Consider the following 17,513-nt stretch of genomic DNA (forward strand, 5'->3'; position numbering starts at 1 on the left):
CAACTCAATAGGAGAAATATAAACATATATTATATATGGAAACATAGAAATGATGGCAGAAAAGGACCAACTGTCCATCCAGTCTGCCCAGCAAGCTCATGGAAGTCATCCCCATATTTATCAGTTTCCCAGACTGTCAAAGTCAGGGCCCTTGTTGCTTGCTGTCTGAGTCCAATTCCCCGTTACCTTTTGCCATAGAAGCAGAGAGCAATGTTAGATTTGCATCAAGAGTTTCAGGCTTATTTTTAAGGGTAGTAACAGCTGCATCAGCAAGTTACTACCTCTATGTTTATTTGTTTTCACAGACTGCCAAATTCAATATCCTCATTGGTTGCTATCTGAATCTAATTCCCCTTTTCCTCTTTTCCCCTGCCGTTGAAGCAGAGAGCAATGATGACATTGCATCAACAGTATGAAGGCTTATTAGTTAAGGGTAGTAACTGCCACACTAGCAAGTTACCCCCAATGCACTCATTTCTTCATTTCTAGCCTTTAGGGATCCACTGTGTTTATCCTATGCCCCTTTGAAATCTTTCACTGTTATTGTCTTCAGCACCTCCTCCAGAAGGGCATTCCAGGCATCCACCAAATATTTCCTGACTTTGGTTCTGAGTCTGACTTCCTGGAGTTTCATTTAGTGACCCCTAGTTCTACTGATTTCTTTCCCATGGAAAAGATTTGTAAAATGTGCATCCTTAAAACCTTTAGGTATCTGAAGGTCTGTATCATATCTCCCCGGCACCTTCTCTCCTCCAGGGTATACATATTTAGGTCCTTCAACAGATTTAGGAAAATTTAATATTCTCAAATGTAATCTCCTAGAATTATTCTCTAGTACTTCTAATCTATGTTGACAAACTTCCTGACCCTTAATCAAAGTCACATCACTTTTACCTGATTCACATTTTTGCTTCAAAAGAGAAATACACTGCGTATTTCCCTTTATAACTTGGTCTTGCTCAGAAATCTGATTTTGAATTTGACCAACAATTGCAGTGACATTATCAAATCTAGACCCTAACGATTGTTCCAATCCCATAATGGCAGTCCATAGTGACTCCATGGTGATCTGCTCAGTCTCCCAGAGAAATTAGCAGAAGTTGAATTGCCAGAAATAGGGGATCCCAAAAAATCATTGGAAGACCAAATTGAAATCTTGGGGAGACAGCATCACTGGGAATCATTCAGAACACCTTGCATTTGTTCCTGATTCACCTGAGAACCAAATGGAAACACAGACTCTAGCGCAGGTGGAGGTCAGAGGTGAGGGAGTTAGAATTTCCAGAAGCGACAGGAGAACTCTTGCCTAGCTGATCCAACCCTGAAGTGAAATACTCCAGCTCAAAGGTTGAAAAAAACCTTGAATGGTTGGCTCGGACATTGAAGAGAGAGCTCGAAGATTGGGGGGGGGGGGGGGGGGGGGAGGGACATCAACACAGTTCCCTTTCTCTTCTTCCCCCATAGGACCAAACAGAGAGACAACCAGAAGAAATTAACAAGGAGAGAGCGCTTACTTGAAGAAGTCCTCCTAAAGGGCAAGAGGACTGCACCAAAGATCTTTGTTGCAGTTCACAAAATAAAACAGAGCCACATCCAAATTTAAAGGCCCCTCCTGGTGTCCCACATGGTTGACGTCGGACGCCCAGGACAACCAGGGAGGGAACTGCTCCAAGGCAAAGTTGTTCACAGAGGTGCCTGGCAGTTCAGGGCTCCAGACAGCAGATGAAATGCACTCTCCTCACAGTCCCAGTAAATGCCGCAGCATGTCCAAATTTAATGGCCCCTCCTGGCGTCCCAGGTGGATGACATCAGATGCCTGTGACAACCAGGGAGGGAACCTCTCCAGGGCAAAGTTATTCAGCGAGGCTCCCAGCAGTTCAGGGCTCCAGGCGGCAGATGAAATGCACTCTCCTTACAGTCTCCAGGGCTTTCTAGATTTATCGTAATGAAACTTGCAGGTCAAGAACATCAGAAGGGAAAAGAGAACTCCAAGGCACTAAGACTGTGGCAAAATGGCACAAAAAGTGGCATGAATAGCCTAAAGCATAGTAAAGAGGCAAAAGGGTACCAGCAGTGTCAGGAGTTCTCAGAGGCACCATCATTGGAGCAAAGCAAGAGTGTCAAGAATACCTCAAGGCTTCAAAGGAGTGCATGATAAGAGTAGCATGAACCCCCAAAGGCAGCACAAGAGGGCAAAGTGGCACCAGAGGTGGCATGAACCAAGGCACAATGAAAGGGAAACAAAGCAGCCAAGGTGCCAGAAATAAAACACAGGCATTGATAAAGGAAACAAAGCAGCATTAAAAGTGGCATGAAGACTCCAAGGCACGATGAGAGGAGCAAAGCAGCCACCCACAGTGGCAAGAACACCTCAAAGTGAAGAGTTTGGGATATGGCAGCAAGGAAGAGATGCAGCAAGACCCCCAAAGTGTAAAGTCTGGTTATGACAGCAAGGCTGAATGACAGAAAGAACCCAAGGTGTAGCATGACGAGTATAGCATCCAGGCAGCATGGTAGCAAGAACCCTCAGGTGTAAGGTATGGGGTACAGCAACCAGGCTGATGGGCAGCAAGATCCCCCTAAGGTGATATATCAGGGGTAGAGCATCAAGACAGAGCGGCAGCAGGACCCCCAAGGTATAAAGCGTGTGGTATGGAAGCAAGGCTGAGTGGCAGCAAAATTCCCAAGGACTAGCATGAAGGGTATAGAATCAAGTCACAGTCTGGGCCTGGGGTATGGCAGCAAGACCCCCAAGGTGTAATGCATGGGGTACGGCACCCAGGCTGATTGGTAGCAAGACCCCCAAGGTTTAGCATCAGGGGCATGGCTGCAAGGCATGATGGCACAAAGACACCCAGGTTGTAGAATTAGGGGTATGGCAGTAAGATATAGTGGCAGTAAAATCCCCATGGTGGTACATCTGTGGCATGGTAGGTAGGCAGAGTGGCAACAAGACTCCCCCCCCCCCCCCCCCGCCCAAGATAGTACATCAGGAGCAAGGCAGAATGGCAGCAAGACCCCCAGGATGTAGAAAATGGGGAATTCCAAATAGCACAAAGGCATCAAAATCCCCATGGCATACAGTTCAGGAAATCGCTAACAGCATAAAAGCATCAAATCCCCCAGTATACAGTGTGGGGAATCGCATACAGCACAGAAATATCTATACCTCCAAGGTGTGGAGTGCAATCTATCATAAACAGCTCAAGGTATTTAAACCACTAAGCCATTGAGTGCTGTAAATCGCAAACAGCACAAAGATGTCTAAACCACCAAAGCATGGAGTGCAGTGAATTGCAAATAGCACAAAGATGTCTAAACTACCAAGGTGTACAGTGTGGGGAATCACAGATCAAAAAGGCCTAGACAGGCTCGATAGCAAGATGTAAAACCATAAGAGGTGGGATAGGAAGAGAAATTTGTATTTTTTTTCTTTTTTCACATTTTTTCCTGGGGACAAAACACCCCAGTATAACCAAGAAACAAGCAGGATGGGAGAACTAGGTTGAGATTGTAGAGGAGTAGAACAAAATGAAGAACCATAAAATAGGTTTTTATCTTTATTAAGGACTACATTCAGACACAGTCAGGATAGCAAAGTTAGCCGGATAAACTTATCCGGCTAACTTTGGAGGCATATGCAACAGTGCAGCCACACTATCGAATATAGCCGGCTTTCTTAATTAATTAGCCATCTAGCTATACCAGCTAACTTTAGGACAGCTCTTTGGCTTGACCAGAATTAGCCAGCTAAGTCATCCAGCTAACCCTGAATATTGGAGTTAGCCGGTTAACTTAGCTGGCTAAGTCAACTTCTCCCAGTTTCGCCTCTGGACTGCCCCTAACTTATCTGGCTAAACTCTATCTAGCCAGCTAGAATTTAGCCGGATAAGCCATTTAAACTAACTATTAGGTTAACCATCTAAATGGCTTGTGACTATGGACCGCCTAATCTTAATCTTTATTAAAATGTCATAATGACTAACGTTGTAGCATAGGTGGGGTGGGAAGAAAAACGTCATTTTTTTCTTTTTTCAAAATTTTTTTTCTGGGGACAAAACACTCAGGGTGGAAGAAACAGACTGTGAACCAAAAAGCAAGACCACAAAGGCACAAAAACTCCTATGCTGGTACATAATATACATGGCAAGAAGGCATATTAACAGCAGGACCCCCAAAGTGGTATATTAGGGTCAAGGCAGGTAGGCAGAGCAGAAGCAGCAAGACCTCTAAGGATATACAGCTGGAGCGTTTCAGACAGGCATGGGGCAGAAAGGCATTTAAGGTGCTGTCACTCATCTTGCCATTCACATGGAAATTCTTGAAACCCAAGCAAAGGCTGATTTTCAAAAAGACCAGCTTTTTCATCAACTCTGGCACCAGCCTTGAGTGATGAGGGCTACAATGTCCCCTGCCACTGAGAAAACACATTCAACGCAGAAAAAAATCTCACGGAGGCTAGGGACAGCTCAAGCCAATCTACCACCTGAGGTGAGGAATGAGATGGTGCCCCCTCATCCCGCCCCTCCCAGCACTCACACCCAAGCACCCTCACACATGCTCTCTCTCTCACACCTCTCCAAGCACCTTACACATGCTCTGATACCCCCAGGCTCACAATCTCTCACACACACACACATTCCTCTACACACACTCACTCTCACCGGGCCTTGATCTTTGCTGCACGGCACTCTGGGAGATCTTCGCTGTGTGACATGCCAGGAGATCTTCCCCATGAGCGAGGGTCTCCTCCATCATTGCCATTTTCTGCGCAGAAAATGGCAAAGTTGGAGGAGACCCTGGCTGTGCAGAGAGGGAGTAATTCTGCGTCGGTTCTCTGTTTTGGCGGCAGGGTGAGGAGGCCGCTAGAGGAGTTTGGGGGGGGGGGGGGGGGGCAGTTTTTGCCGCTTCCAAAGTTTGCCATCTGAAGCGGCTGCCTCACCCTGCCTCATTATAGAACTGCCCCTGACTGAGCCACCTTAGCTAGGTCAGGCCAGACTGCAGACCTGTGTGCTGAACATGCCAGCATATCTGTGTCCACATCCTCAATGGGCTCTCTGAAATAGTTTTTCACAGAAATTTCTGCTATGATGTTCTTTGCTGGAATGGGCCAAAGGTCTCTCTTGACAGCTGCTTTAGCTATGGCCTGTGTCAGGAAAGATGGTTCTTTGCAGGCAATCTGGCTTTGGTGTATTGAGGTGGGTGAGGAAGTAGTGGCTGATAGGATGCTGCTTCTTCTTGCACTACTCTCTTGAGGTAACCACTCTTTCCTGCACTACATCCCCACTTAACCTCTGCCACTAGCACTCCTCTTCACCCCAGTTACCAACATTCCCTTCGTGAATGTGAAATGCTGGGAATGGAGGTGTTGCATGTGCCGGCTGCGGCAGGCCCGCGGCCGGGCCCACTTACCCCCGTTTGCCTGCTCCAGCTCCCGGTTCTGCCTCTCTTCCGGCCGTGGGCTGCCGCTTGCGCACCTGAGCTGCCTCCAGCACTCCCAGCTCCGTGCCGAGTCTCCCCGCATGGCCCGCGGGGAGACGCTGCCATCTTGCGCCACACCACCTCCTAGGCGCGCGTGCACGCATCTGTTCTGCCTTTAAAGGGGCCGCGGCGGGAAACCACCCCGCGGCCCTGGATGATGATGTCACAGGGTCCCGGTCCTTAAGGCCGGGCCCAGCCAGTGCTTCCTTGCCTTGGCAACAGGTCTCCACGCTAGTCGTGTGCTTAGTTGCTCATTCCAGTGCTTCGTCTGTGTTCCTGGTTCCCGGTTTGTTCCCGATTCGTCTGTGTTCCTGTTCCTGATCCTGCCTTGTTCCTGGCATCCATTCCGGTCCCTGTTCCTATGTTCTGTGTCTACCCTGCTTGTCTATGCTACTGATTGACTTCTGGCTTGACCCCTGCTTCGTCTGACCACGCTACTGATTGACTTCTGGCTTGACCCCTGCTTCGTCTGACCACGCTACTGATTGACTACTGGCTTGACCCCCTACTTCGTCTGGCCATTCTCAGACTGTCTCCTGGTTTTGACCTGTGCTTGTTTGATCGCCAGCCCTTGCTTGCCACCTGTCCCGACCACAGCCTGCTCCCTCTACGCCTCTATTGATTTCATTCTGGACTTGGCCTCTCAGGCTTCGGCCTTCTTTTACTCAGGCGCCACCTGTCTTGCCTTCCGTTCTCCATTGGCACCTGGGTCTCTGGAACTCTGCCTCGTCTGGACTCATCCTATCTACCATTGCTGACCTCTGGCTGATCCCACCATCATACCCGGGAAGTCCTCGGACGGAGGCCCACCTAAGTCCAGCCGGCCCCGGTACCCAAGGGCTCAACCTGCGGGGAACGAGGGCTGGTATTGGTGAAGCTCTAGGTGGTCTCCATCAATCAGCCAGCTCCACCTACAGGTAGCGTCAACCCAACCTCAGGCCAAGGGTCCACCTCCGGTGCAACAGGAGGGTGAGCCTCCCTTTCACTCATGGATCACAAAGTGTAGCAAGCATGTATATATTCTTTTTTGTGAGAGGTTTCAGTCTCTCTTGCACCTGCTGCTGCAAGGTGTCCAGAAACTGCATCATCTCTGCTTACATTTCTTCTTGGTCATGGAAGCCCTCTAACGTTTCCTCTAGAACATTTACTATAGGGATTACTCTGTCCAGGATGGCACTTCTGGAACTCTCATCCTCTGTGGTATCCTTGAAGGTTTTCTGGATTTGTCCCATCTGCCTCATCATTACCCAATCATGAAGCCTCAGGGGCGATCCACACCTATCTGGTGGAAGAGGGCATCAGATCAACCTGGGGAAAAATTCTTCTCTTTTCAACCCCATTATTCTGGCTTTTACTTTGAGTTGCAGTAGGGGTCCACAGGCTACTACTGCAACTTTCCCCTGATGTCAATGTTAGTGGGTGCTGCTTCTGCAGGTGATGTATACATGCGTTTGTCAGATATACTATCTGCATCCCTTGACTGATATCCTTGCTGCAGTGCACACAATAAGCAAAATGCAGGTCCTCCCGTACTTTGAAATGCTTCCAGCTGGCTGATCCTGGGGATCAAGATGGCCGCTCTGACTCGCCGCTCGTGAGACACCAGACGGAGCCCGGTCGTTTTATGGACCACTCTGGCAGGAAGAGAAGAGCCAGAGAGTGGGGGTTATCTTTACAATTACTGACAGTGGAGACTTGGGGATCCGATGGATCTTCACGTTTGCCATGAAGGACTACAGTTGGGAATGAGCTCGCTGGAGCTGAGCCGGCAAGCGGAGGAAGCCGGTTCACTCCCTGAGCTGTCAATCACCTTGTCCCCGGAGGAGCGGTGCCCCCCTCCAACCCTGCTGAAGCACATGCTGTGGGCTTGCCCGAGGGAGAGCAGGCCGAGAGAGACCAGGAAGACGCTGCTGTGCTGCCAGACTCTGTGTTTTTCCATACAACGTTGGATCTGAAGGCAGGAAAGGAGGAGGTTTCTTCTGCCGACGGAGTGATCAAGCAAAGAGAGGAACTATCGACTCTCCAGGTCATTTGTCAGCCCATAGACTTGGTAAGACCTACTTCCATCACGTTGGACTCCCTATGGGAAGCTATTCAGGTTTTAAATCTGAATTTAGTCTCCCAGTTTAAATTTACCTCAAACACCTTTTCTACATTGGATAATCGTATTAAATCTGTGGAGACTGAAGTGGTAGAAATAAAGAAGAAATGCGAACTTAATGAAACTGAGACAGGGAAAGTGTTAAATTTGCAATTAAATTTAATAAAAGAAAATCAAATGTTCCAATCTAGGTTGGAAAACTTAAGAGAATCAACATAGGGGGAAAAACCTTCGATTTATAAATTTCCCCAGGGACCCAACAGTAACTCCTATAGAAATGTGGAGGAGATATTTAATTGAATGTTTAAAGATACCAGAGAAAACGGTACCACCTATATCACAAATATATTATATTCCCTCTTTTAAAAAAGAAGGGTATTGGAAAAATGGACGAAGTGGTAGAAATATCTCCTATTGCCAGCTCCCCACTGGATGTAACAGCTTTGTTGGAAACTACACAAAAAGATTTGGTAAATCCTGCCAGACTTCTAGTTTCCTTTTTAATGGAGTTGGATAAGGACTGGGTCCTAAGAATGTATTTCCGCCATAGACAGGAACTTTTTCTGAATATGAAGGTCTCAGTATTTCCAGATTTTTCAAAGCAAACCCAAAAAAGGAGAAAACAATTCTTGCTTTTGAAGCCAAAGGTTTTGGAACTGGGTGCCTTTTTCATACTTAAGTTTCCCTGTAAATGTATAGTGAAATTTCAGAATGCCTCTTATGTCTTCTACCAAGCTCATCAATTGTCCACTTTTCTGATGAGTAAAATAGTTTCTACTTCATTGCTTGATAATCGTCAAGGGCAGAACGAATGACCGCCCATGGGATAATGTCCCTCATTAAGTCAGTTTTACCTTAATTAGTAATAATTTACTGTTTCTGTAAGTTGTGTTCTTGATATCCCCTCTATTGTGGTCTTGAGAGTGGCTATTTATTTTTGCATCATGTATTATTTTGGGTGAAATTATATTTTCCTTTTGTGCCACAGAATTTCAAACCAAGTGTATTGTCTTGAGATGTAATTGAAAATGCATAAATAAAAAATGAATGCTTCCAGATCAGGGTTGTCTTTCATGATCTCTTCTCTACATCCTTGGGGGCTGATGCTGGCACTGAGGTTGAAATCGAGGGTGAACCCTGAGGAAAAATGCCAGGGGCATCACTCACACTCCACCTGCAGTGCCTGCTCTTCCTGGGAGTTGATCTCAGCATCATCATCATTCTCATTCTTCTCTCTCTCCCATCACTGAACTGGAAGCTAAGATGCTACTGACTAATTCTCCCAAATTTTATTCAAGTTCTGATTCAGGGAATTCCAAACAAGATTCTTTCTCATAATCAGTTGTTGAAAATACAGCCTCCATTGCCTCAGATTCAGTAGCCAATGTGTAGGAGCATGCAGCTGGTTTTGGCACTTGTACTTCTGCCGCCCTTTCCGTGCCCCTGCGCTGTTACTGTCTGCCTTGGAAGGTTCTCCTGCCTTTCTCCTTTGCTCCGAAATAAGAGGGAGATAAACAGGTGGCAGTGGGACAGGGGCTTCAGATTTCAACTTCTGCCTTCAGCTGCCAGTGCTTTCCAATCCTGCCATTCAACAGCTAAAAAAGTGTCTCTTCAATTTCAGGAAAGGACTCGTGTCTTTTCAAGTGTTGCTGTAGACATACACTGAGAGTTGGAGCTGCACCACTTCCTCTACCCCTGCCAAAGCTGCCAACCCGGGCAAAATACCCTTCTTTCTCTTTTCCTCATATACTTGAATTTGTTGACATGCACTGCTTACTACGGGTTTGGATATTACAAATGAATTTGATTCTGTAACTATACCCCTACTTACAGTACCACATACTGTATGGAGAACTGTCTATAACACACACACACACACACACACACACACATACATACATGTGTTGTGTGCTCTATTTGTATTTATTTTATTTATATTTAAAATCATTTATATACCACACTATCAAAGCATATCTGAGCTGACTCCACACTCAAAAAAAACAACCCAACAAACTGTTAAACAGAACCAAAAAGACTGGAAGACTGGTAAGACTCTGTTTAGTTTCTGAGTGTGCATTACTCATCTCACTGGTGTCAAGACAGATAGAAACAAAAAAAAAATCACTAGTACTGCTGCAACTGCAATTTCAACACTGTCTCCCACCCTGACCCTCTCAATTGAAGAGAAAAATCAAAATCAACAGCAGTGCATTGCTTTTCTTTCTGGTACAGTGAGTGTGAGAGACCACTGCAGCACAGAGAAGAAACAGCTCTTTATAAGTGCCAAATCCAAAAGTTAAGCTTTTTTAAAACTCTGAGAAAACTTCTCAGCACGGATCTTTCTCTAGCAACTGCTACTAAACTGCTACTAAAATACAGAACTTCTTGCACCTGCTCAGTTGATCCGGATAGCAGCTATAGGCTAAATTAGGGGCCGATGCAATACAGTGCGCATAGCTGAGTGCACTGTTTAACCCGCTGTCGGACGTGGGTTAAATAGGCGCTAATCCACCCCCTAATGCAATAGGCATTAGTAGCGGAGCGCACTGAGAAAAAGTACAGAAAAGCAGAAAAAACTGCTTTTCTGTACTTTTTTTAAAGTTAAAAAAAAAGAAAAAAAACAAACCTCTGCCGGCTGCTTTGAAGGCGTTTTCATAACCAGCTGGCTGCAGTTATGAAAACCCATGCCGAGTTTATCAGCATCGGTGTTCATAACCGGCAGACCACTGGTAATCGCGGGGTCGCATTAGCTAGCACGACCTTAGCGCCTCCTTGCTAGTGCGACCCCTCATTTGTTTATTGCATGGCGCCCCCCTTTGCAGGTGCCACGCATGCACTAAGAAAGCGGGCGCTGAAAAGTCAGCACCCGCTTTCCGCAAATTTTATTGCATCGGCCCCTTAGAAAGATGTTTTACTGCGATTTGTCTTGTGAGGTTTCCTTGCCAGCTTTTCCTGCCTCAGCTCTAATAAGGCTCTGACAAGGCTGTGAGGTCACACAGACAAGAGTTGGTTGCTATAGTTATCAGTTGTTGTTTTTTTGCTCAGCAGTACACAGCCATAGACTTCAATGGGCCATAGAGGTAAATGAGAACGAAACGAATGAGATGAATATATTTTGTTTCATTTGTGAGACCCCCTCCATTCATTTTGGGGGACCACAAATGAAACAAATACGGCAACATTTGTCATGTTTTACCTATTCACTTCAAACAAATGTACCTCCCTAGTTGCTAGTATTGCTGTTTTAACCACTTTGGTATTATAAGGACGATTATGATGCATCAAGCTTACTTGGTATAGCCTTCCTTCTCAAGCATAAAACAGTGTTGGACCAGTCTAGTGGCTCAAAGGAACAGCTGCATGCAGAGCCCCCGGTTTGTTTTCTGTTTTGGGTCTCTCACACCCCAGGTCAGTTAGGAGGGCAGTTAGGACTGGGGTTGATATGAAACCAGCATTTATAGCCTCTGGAGACACAGGGAGTCCTGATCACTGTTGACACCTGGTATCTGGAACTATAGAACGATGTACAGTTCCAGAGCCACCACCAAACCACAAACTTATAGGTGCAAAGATCTTTTATCCCTCCCTTCTCCAATCTTCAGCTTGCCCTTTCCTAGTACACAGGAATTATAGTGCTACATTTGGGATATGGCCAATATCTGGCACAAAATGAATCTCTAGCAAGGCAAGAGTATTTGAACGTAGTTGTAATATGCTTTTATTCAGAAATGAAAATGATCCGTTAATTGCTTAAATGATTAGGAAAATGATTTGTGGGATCATGACATATTAATTATTTGAGAGAGACTGAAATGAGAGCTCTTTACGTTAACTTGTGTATGGCTCTACCATGAATGGCATTTGTAAGAAGCCTTAAGCTTTACAATTACAGGTACAATTGTGTGTCCATACTTCATTATTTATAAAAGCACTCTTCACTACTTATTCTAATAAGTCATCTCATCACCTGGCCCCTCCCTGTGAACCCCATTCATTGGACAAACTGTTTTTATCTGTTCCTTTCTCCTGCATTACCAACTCCCAACCTTGCAGTTTGTTTATTTATTTATTTGGAGGATCATATTCAAAAGCATTTAGCCAGCTATCTCAGAATTTAGCCAGCTAAATAAATATCGGGCCACTTATCCAGCTAAAATCTAGCCAGCTAATAAGATCGCTGGTTAAGAATTTAGCCGGCTGCGTTAGGGGCATTATGGGGGCATAACTGGGAGGAGCTGAGATAGCCGGCTTAAGTTAATTGGCTAATTCGGGTATTCAGAGAACTGTCCTAAAGTTAGTTGGCTCTTCAAACCTGTACATATTTCCTTATCCCCAGAGGGCTCACAACCTACCTGAGGCAATGGAGGTGGAAGTGACTTGCCCAAGGTCACAAGGAGCAGGCACCATATGCTTGGAACAGCCTTCTTGACATGGTGGGCCCTGCTCCCTCTCTAGCCCTCTTCAAATGCTGCCTAAAAATGCACCCTGCAGCTCTCTGATCATAGCCTTGTTAAGCAGGTTTTCTTTAGTGAATACATTTCCTGAAGCCTCTTACTTATCTTGCATGTGTGTCTTGACTGGACTGTAAGCTCTATGGGGCAAGGTCTGCTCTTATGTGGTATCTGTACAGGGCTGTATGTGTCTAGTAGAGGTTTAGTAATTATCAATAGTAGCAGCAGTAAACTCTACCACCCATGGTGTGATATCAGGGCCGCTGATTCCTTTGCAGCTGACCTCTGAGCTCCTAAGGTAATCAGGTAAGTTTTAGCCAGCTATTTTAGGATAATGTTCAGCCGCCACCTAGCTCGCCAAGTTGCATTTGTAAATAGCTAAAACGTAGCCTGCCAGATTTAAGTGTGCTCAGGGTTAGGTGGCAAACCTATCCGACTAACACTGAAAAGCAGTGCCAGCTTGCTAATTCTTCCTCTATCCCGCCCAGAACGCCTGCAGGGCCTCTAGTTTTTTTGGAGCAACTGTATCTAGTAAAACCAGGCAGCTAGATTTAGACACTCTGGGGGGGGGGGGGGGGGGGGGGGGTGAAATCTTTACCCTTAGGAGCAAGCCAGTTAGATCCACAGTAACCCGACTAGATCCCACTATGAATATACCGATAAGCATACTTTATGTCTACAGAAAAAGGCCCTAATGGAATAATCCTAATGTGCCCTCTGCCCTATAAAATACATTGGGTAGAAGAGAAACTTCACCAAACAGCCTTGCAGAGCACAAAAGTTCACTTTTCTCACAATATAAATTGTAATACCGGTTTGTACACAAAGAAGCTTCTAGCTGAACATGGGTTTGTCTCTTGGGATGGTTTTCACTAGCCCCTGCATCAGTGTGGCACATTCATTCAATTTATGTTATTATTAGTAAGGGTAGATTTCATCCTTCAAGTTGAAACTTTATAAAAACAAAAACAAAAAAAAAATAGAGAGTGGTGGAGGTGGGGGCGTTTACTTCGCAAAACAGATACCATGATAGTTTTACTTAAGGTATGGGTAGCAACTTTCTAAAGTACTGCACGGGGCCAGAGCGGAGAGCTGCCAGGCGAGCAAGGGATAAAACTACACCAAGAAATTGTTTTACTGATGGAGAGCACACACACGCTTTGAAGCCCGGGGTGGCATTTCCAGAGTGGAGCCAGGCTAGAAACCCTACCTGTTAACAGAGAGCAGGCCTGTTCTCCCAGGCATCAGACTACACTCTGCACAGACCCACAGCAAAGCCTTCCCCTATCACACCCGACATAGGCACAGAGCCGCCTGCACTAAAGCGGAACGACAGGCACACAGCCACTGGCTAGAGAGGACCACAAGTACTGCATTGAGAGAGGGTGTGCTTTGTGGCTTCACCAAAAGACTTACCGCCTTATTCAAAAGGAACTTTTTTTTTTTTATCATTCTTTCCTATGGAAAAAAAAAATCTTTACTGAATAAGACCCTTAATATTTCCTAAAATTATAGAATTATAAAAGGATCAAACCCAAGGGAAATCTAGCTTAAGAAAAACATTTATGCGCTTGGCATCATACATATTTGGGCATACATGAATACTGTGACCAAAGCAACAGAACATTTTTATTTTTCAAACTTTAGTGCTTTGCCAGCAGTTTCATATGCTTTCAAACATCCCAGTGAAAAACAGTGCCAGCTTAAGCCAGGGTTCTTGCTTTGCAAGCACCCGGAGCTGGACAGACATACAAACTGATAGATCATGGAGAGTTAATGTGATTTGCGTTACCTATATTTCATGCCAGTCTGCTTTGCAGTGGATTCTTTGAGGGAGATATGATGCTGAGGTGTGAATGTTCCCAGGCTGCGAGCAATAATGGCCACTGTCCGGAATCTTGCGCGAGCAGCATTGACCACATTGGGGGTGGTGGAGTTCTGCTTGCTGATATGTCTGTCCTCCCCATTGCGACTCTTCAAGTTATGTTCCGTGCAGGCTATGGACACTTGCATCGCTCCTTGAATAGCTCTTTATTTCCCAGTCCAGCACTGCAATCTTCTCCGGTGCTTCTCTGAAAGCTTGGAGGGGTTGTTTTTTGGGGGGGTTTTTTCTCGGAGTGCCCGTTCCAAGGAGTGGAAAGTGTCTGCAGCAGGATGTAAAGGAATGAATCAGGAGTCCTGGGGATAAAGTGAAGAGATTAGCATCAACGGAAGAGCAGAGCGCCCTGGGTTCGCACTGGAACCGTTTAGTGCGGTATCGCTGATATTTACGAAAACAGATCCAGGGAACGGAGTGCTCTAAAAGCAGAAAGCTGCACCTTCCTGGCCAGGCAGCAATGTCATGTCCCTCATCTTTGGGTCGCAGATTTCAAATCAGTGCAGGCAGACTGCACAAGATGTGACTCGCACACCCTCTGGGACTGGGAAATGCCGAGCGGAGAAGCCTTGAAACGGAAAGAAATATCGAATCGCCCTTTCCTGTTTGTTAAGAGAGTCTGTGAAAGATTCCGCCAGCGGTCGGGACTCTTCAGACACGCATTCTCAGTCCTGTCATGATCACGAAGGCGAGTTTTGCCCAGGACTGCAGCTGCACTGAGGAACTGCTGCCGGCAGAAATGTGGGGGGAGAAGAAAAAAAACAAACAAAAAACCAAAAGCACTTTAGCCAGATTCCTTACTGTGAACTGATTTGCATCCTCCTCAGCAGGCTCCGACTCCTAATGGCTGGTGGAGTTGAAGCAATAGTGAGTGAAGTGAAGAGGCAGCTGCCAGCTCCGGAGCATGACTGGGGGCTCAGTGGGAGACAGCGATCGCGCAAGTGCCTGCTGCTGGCAGCGCGCTCCCCAGCCTGCTCGGGGTATCCTCGGGTGCCAAATTCTTGCCTCGCAGGCTGCGAGCTCTGCTGCATTCCTCGAGCTGCTGCTGCGGGTTACGGTTACGCTGCAGCTCCATAGGGCAGGACTGGTCTGAAGCAGGGGAGTCACTCAGCATCCACAGGCGTCATCCGTGCATCCCTCAGACGGGGAACCTGGGGGGGGGGGTCACATCAGCTGCTTGGGTTACAGACGCCCATTCACCGAGTGCCACCGCCAAAGCATGCATACGCTTGCTGCTTTTCTTTTACTGAGCCGGTAGTGTTTTACCAGGTAATGAGCTGCATGCGATAGATGAGCAGGTAATTGATTTGAGCTCTGGCTGCTTGATTTTCATGCCAGGTGTTGTACTGCCCTGATCATATAACTCGGGCTAGTTGAACTGCTCGAATGCACCTGTCGGCTGCGCAAAAAAAAAAGCCACATACATTCTTCGAGTGGGCGGCAAATATTGCAGGTGAAAATAAAGATGAACTCTGAGACACGGAGGGGACGATATTTGAAAACAACGGCGCTCCTAAATTTACATGCTGAAATTTGGCCCCAATTATCAGCCAAATTTAGGAGCAGATTTTCAGCTGAAAATTCACCTAAATTCAGTTCCCTAAATGTTGGCCTGCTATTCATTTGCCTAGATTTAGGTCCTCAGGTGCCTATCTCTGAAAAACAGTGCCAAGCTCCTAACTTTGTTTGCAGGGCCTATCTCTACCCTTATAACCATTAACCACCCGCTTTTTAAAGACCCTAAGTTTTGGAGCCTAACAAAACTAGAAGCCTAACTTTAGACACACAGCCCCAGTACATTTTCAAAAAGGGCCAATTTCAGGGTCCTAAATTCAAAAATTGACCCCAGAGTTTCTCCTGAACATTCACATTTTTTTAAAATGTTTGAAATTCTTAAAGGAAAAAAAAACCCCAAACCTTTTTTTTACTCCAGCCATTCTGAAACCCACTGCAGCCTCCCTGCTACCACCTTCATTTAGAGGCATGCATCTGAGATAGTGTAGCACCAAAATCCATGTGTGTGCTTTTGTTTCTTGTGCGAAGGACAGAGCTTTTAACTGTAATGGTCCACGCTTGTGGAACAATCTCCCTCCACACACTAGAGCCCAACAGTGTTATTTAGCTTTTCTTAAGCTGGGGAAATCTTTTTTGTTCCAGACAGTTTATGCTGAGACTTGATTAATTTGGGTGCTTTTTATGCTTTGTAAATTTGTTTTATTTTTTTTGTTATGTGTTTGTCTTGTATTTTGTGTTGAATTGTTTGACATAGGTACTTTCTTTATGTTGTTCCCCACACACTAAAACCAGACCCCGTCCGCTATTTTCAAATAGCCCCTCTTGACTTTCTCTCACCATCCACTGGCTCCTCAGATTCCCTCCTACAGGCCTTTGTGGAGCCCTCCCCGGCTTCCCCTGCCTTACTTTAAGCTGGATCCTCTGGGAGCAGGAGTTAACGCTCGTCACTCCTGCCCTGCCGGTGCCATTTCTCTGAATAGCGCTGATCTTTGCTCTACAAACAAATGGTGAGTGAGAAGAGGCACCACGGAGGTGGGAACGCTTTGGATGCTGGGTGGGGGCTTACCTGGTTTAAGGTACAGGCCCACAGTAGGGAGCCCAGGGGACTCGTGGGGAGTGGGAGAAAGCCTGTAAGACAGGGGCTTCCCAAACCTGACCTGGGGATCTCACAGCCAGTCTGGTTTTCAGGAGATCCTCAATGAATATGTATGAGATATATTTGCATACAATGGAGACCATATGTGCAAATTTATCTCATGCATATTCATTGTGGATCTCCGGAAAACCCAATTGGCTGTGAGTTTCCCAAGACAGGTTTGGGAATTCCTGCTGAAGGGCTACATAAAAATGGTAGTAGGGTTTTTGTTGTTTTTTTTTTTTTTTAATGGTGTCAAAATAAAACATCTGCGACATTTCATTCATTTTTCTTTCAATTTGTTTCAAATGAAGTAGATCTCTAAAAAACAGCAATTAGAAATTAGCTATGCAATATATTGCAAATGCAACTCATTAAGGTGTAGCTTTTTTCACAAAACCTGGCCTGCAAAGCCAATTTTGTGCGCTTTTGTTCCATGTAAATAATGAACTGCTTTGCATGATTTTACATTGCAGCGACTCATTAACTATGAATCTGAACTTAAGTTTTGCATGAGCAAAGCTGCGCACAAAAGTTTACTCTTTATGAAGGAGGTCAACTCGGCAAAGACAGCTTTGCAGGCTAAATTGCTGAATCATGTGCGCTACTGTAGATAATGAAATTCATCGCTGATATTAAGGGCCGTTTCTGTGAAGTTCCTCCCCCACCACCTTAGCACTTGCTGTGGGGTCTTTTTTCATGACTTTCTGGATTGTTTGACCCAACTTTACCTTCAATCTTCCAGCATTACAGGGATCATAGCAGCAATTCTCCTGCTGAAACACACAAATCAGAGCTTCCCTGAGATCCTGGCAAAGTGCCCTTTGGCTGGTTCATAGCTGTCACTCTGAAGGGATGCTTGGGTTTTCTCTCTCTCCTCCTCGGGGATCGAGCACCAGCAAGAAGCACAATATAGGCCAGGATCTGAACTCAGATCCTCTGAATATTAGGTCA

At 45.9% G+C, this 17,513-nt stretch overlaps 1 protein-coding gene across 1 annotated transcript in view; it reads right to left on the reverse strand.

Moving 5' to 3' along the window:
• Positions 1 to 15,168, reverse strand: part of KCNAB1 (potassium voltage-gated channel subfamily A member regulatory beta subunit 1) — a 306,923-nt gene extending 291,755 nt beyond the window's left edge. Inside the window, exons 1-2 of the mRNA XM_029616487.1 lie at positions 14,711 to 15,168; positions 13,826 to 14,211 (exon numbers count right to left, since the gene is read on the reverse strand). Of these exons, the coding sequence (XP_029472347.1) occupies positions 13,826 to 14,046 (221 nt within the window). The 5' untranslated portion in view covers positions 14,047 to 14,211; positions 14,711 to 15,168. The remainder of the gene's footprint in view (positions 1 to 13,825; positions 14,212 to 14,710) is intronic.
• Positions 15,169 to 17,513: the final 2,345 nt, after the last annotated feature.

This window comes from Rhinatrema bivittatum, chromosome 9 (genome assembly GCF_901001135.1).
Source record: "Rhinatrema bivittatum chromosome 9, aRhiBiv1.1, whole genome shotgun sequence".
NCBI lineage: Eukaryota > Metazoa > Chordata > Amphibia > Gymnophiona > Rhinatrematidae > Rhinatrema > Rhinatrema bivittatum.